This window comes from Phytophthora parasitica (genome assembly GCF_000247585.1).
Source record: "Phytophthora parasitica INRA-310 unplaced genomic scaffold supercont2.2, whole genome shotgun sequence".
Classification (NCBI taxonomy): domain Eukaryota; phylum Oomycota; class Peronosporomycetes; order Peronosporales; family Peronosporaceae; genus Phytophthora; species Phytophthora nicotianae.
Window position 1 is genome coordinate 2913993 of NW_008648988.1, and position 2188 is coordinate 2916180.

Below are 2188 nucleotides of genomic sequence, written 5' to 3' on the forward strand. Positions count from 1 at the left end.
ATTGTGCAGTAAGCATTTTGGCAGTAGGAAACATTTTTCGTGCGTTACGGATACATTTTTTGAAGCCAGGTTCTTTTTGGTGGGAGTTGAGCATCCAAACCTCTTTCATTTACTTTTGTTAAATAAATGTATACTTTTAGACTGATAGCTGAACTTTTTTAAAAGCTCAGCTCACAGTCTTTGATATATTCTTTTTGCAGTTAATCACATTCATGAGTAACGATCGTATATGACTGCAGCATTCTGCGTACTAAACTTCATCTATAGTAGATCACCGGTGGAAAACGAAAAATAGAGGCCTCGAACTGAGGTAGATTTGCCGTATATTTCTTGATATCAAACAAAAAAAACAAATACAGCTTAAAACTGAACTATCAACTTCGAAGAATAAGCCCTACTATTAATGCATGAGTGGCGAAGTACAGTGCTCATCGTACGTACTCATCGTCGATGCACTTCATCGTGATTGCGAACTACAAGTCCCAATCACCGAGGCTCCGTCGTTGAAAAACGATCTGCTCTAAGCGAATGTATACACCTGAATGGTCAGTGCTAACTTTCCCATCAGGGTGACTCTTGGCTCCACCTTTCCTTTGTCATAATTATTTATACCGTACGAAGACGTTGGGGCCAAAAGCTATGGTTAAAACTCAACTATTTTAATAGTATTAAAAACGTATTTTTAAATAATAAAATAGGCAATCCTCTTTTTCCACGGCATCTTATCAGCGCTGAATACAGTGTACCGATCTAAACAGGTCACATTTTGTGTATCACAAGGTAGTCGTTGCAGTTGGGGTCAGGCATGCGGTTCTCTTGGGCATGCTTCCTGTGATCGCCAGTGATTGGCGTTGCATTCAGGCGTACTACATGTAGTACGCCCGAATGCAACGCCGTAGTACTACTACGTTGGCATTGTCGATTCAATGCTCGAATGGTACGTCGCGAATCGCGAGACCTCCGAAAAGGACTCGCTCGGAAAACATGAAATTTTGAATGAGCACTATATACATAGTACGGCAACGACATGGTGACCAAGAGCTCGGCATTTCGCGTCGCCCCCTTGCAATGTTGGCAATGTGCATGTACGGAGTAAATTCTGTAGAGTCGGATGTATCCGCATTATATGTATCGGTAGAGTGTGGATTGACACAGGATTTTCGCGGCTCTGGGCGCCCCCGAACCTCTCCGAGATTTTTGAATGCCCGCTCGAGCCGTCGATGGGATTGCAGAGACGAATGCTGCGAGGGATAGTACTCGCTGCGCTGTCGTGCATCTACGGGAGCCAACTATTAAACGCAGTCGTGGAGGTCACTGCAAGTGGATTGGCATGCCACAGCCGCGATGCCTGAACTCGACGTGAACGCTGATACCGATATCTCGCCGCGCGTCCACCCGTCGGGTGGTACCCGATGCAGCTCAGCTCATACCCACCAAAGCTGCAGCAGGAGAGTAGCGCGGGAGCAAGGGAATCATGATGACTCCCTGTCATCCTATGGCTGGTGATTGATTGCCAATTTGCCATGCAAGCTCTGCCTGATGCAGTGCATCTGGCGTAGGGCTCGTTGTCTCGTCGCTGCGGAGGGACCCGCACCCGCAGCGTACACCGCGACACTGAAAGATCAGGTCGAGAGTTCCCTTCCCGCCGTTGGGGTTTGTCCGTCCCCACAAGGTGATCCCTTCAAGGGAATCTCAATCGAACCACCATGAATTTCCCGTGAATATCAATGCCGAAGATAGTAATCTTCTTAACGATGAGTCCCATTAAATGGAACTCAGCGCCACACCGTTGCCGATCTAATCCCTGAGCTTCAGATGGCGGCAGTACCCATTGGTATGGGGGATCCGCCATATCTGATGGTGTGCCGTGGCAACGAGTCAAGACTTGAGCGTGTTCTCATCACCGTGAACAAGAGTTAATACTCGCAATCGGACGAGGCTCGTCTGGACAAATCGTCAACAAGGATCACTTGTGGCGCGTTTTATGCAGGCGGCGCCGTCAAACGTGACTCGACTGGCGCCGTGACGAGTCTTTTATGCAGCATTTGCAGCGTTTACACCGTCGTCCGGCTGGGATTTGGACAGGCCAGTCAAGCAGCGGCATGGCGTGCTTGAATCCCGGTCTCCGGACCTCAACAATCAGAAAGCGGCCAAGCTTTCCTAGTCGAGATGCCTGACCTCTGCAGGC

General features: G+C 48.4%; 1 protein-coding gene across 1 annotated transcript; it reads left to right on the plus strand.

Annotated features, from left to right (window-relative positions):
• Positions 1-1815: 1815 nt before the first annotated feature.
• PPTG_21012 (hypothetical protein) lies at positions 1816-2115 on the plus strand (the record flags this gene model as incomplete). The annotated part of the gene is made up of 2 exons (XM_008894445.1): positions 1816-1915; positions 1991-2115. 2 exons carry the CDS (start codon positions 1816-1818, stop codon positions 2113-2115), a joined length of 225 nt encoding a protein of 74 aa, XP_008892693.1.
• Between the last annotated feature and the right edge of the window lie 73 nt (positions 2116-2188).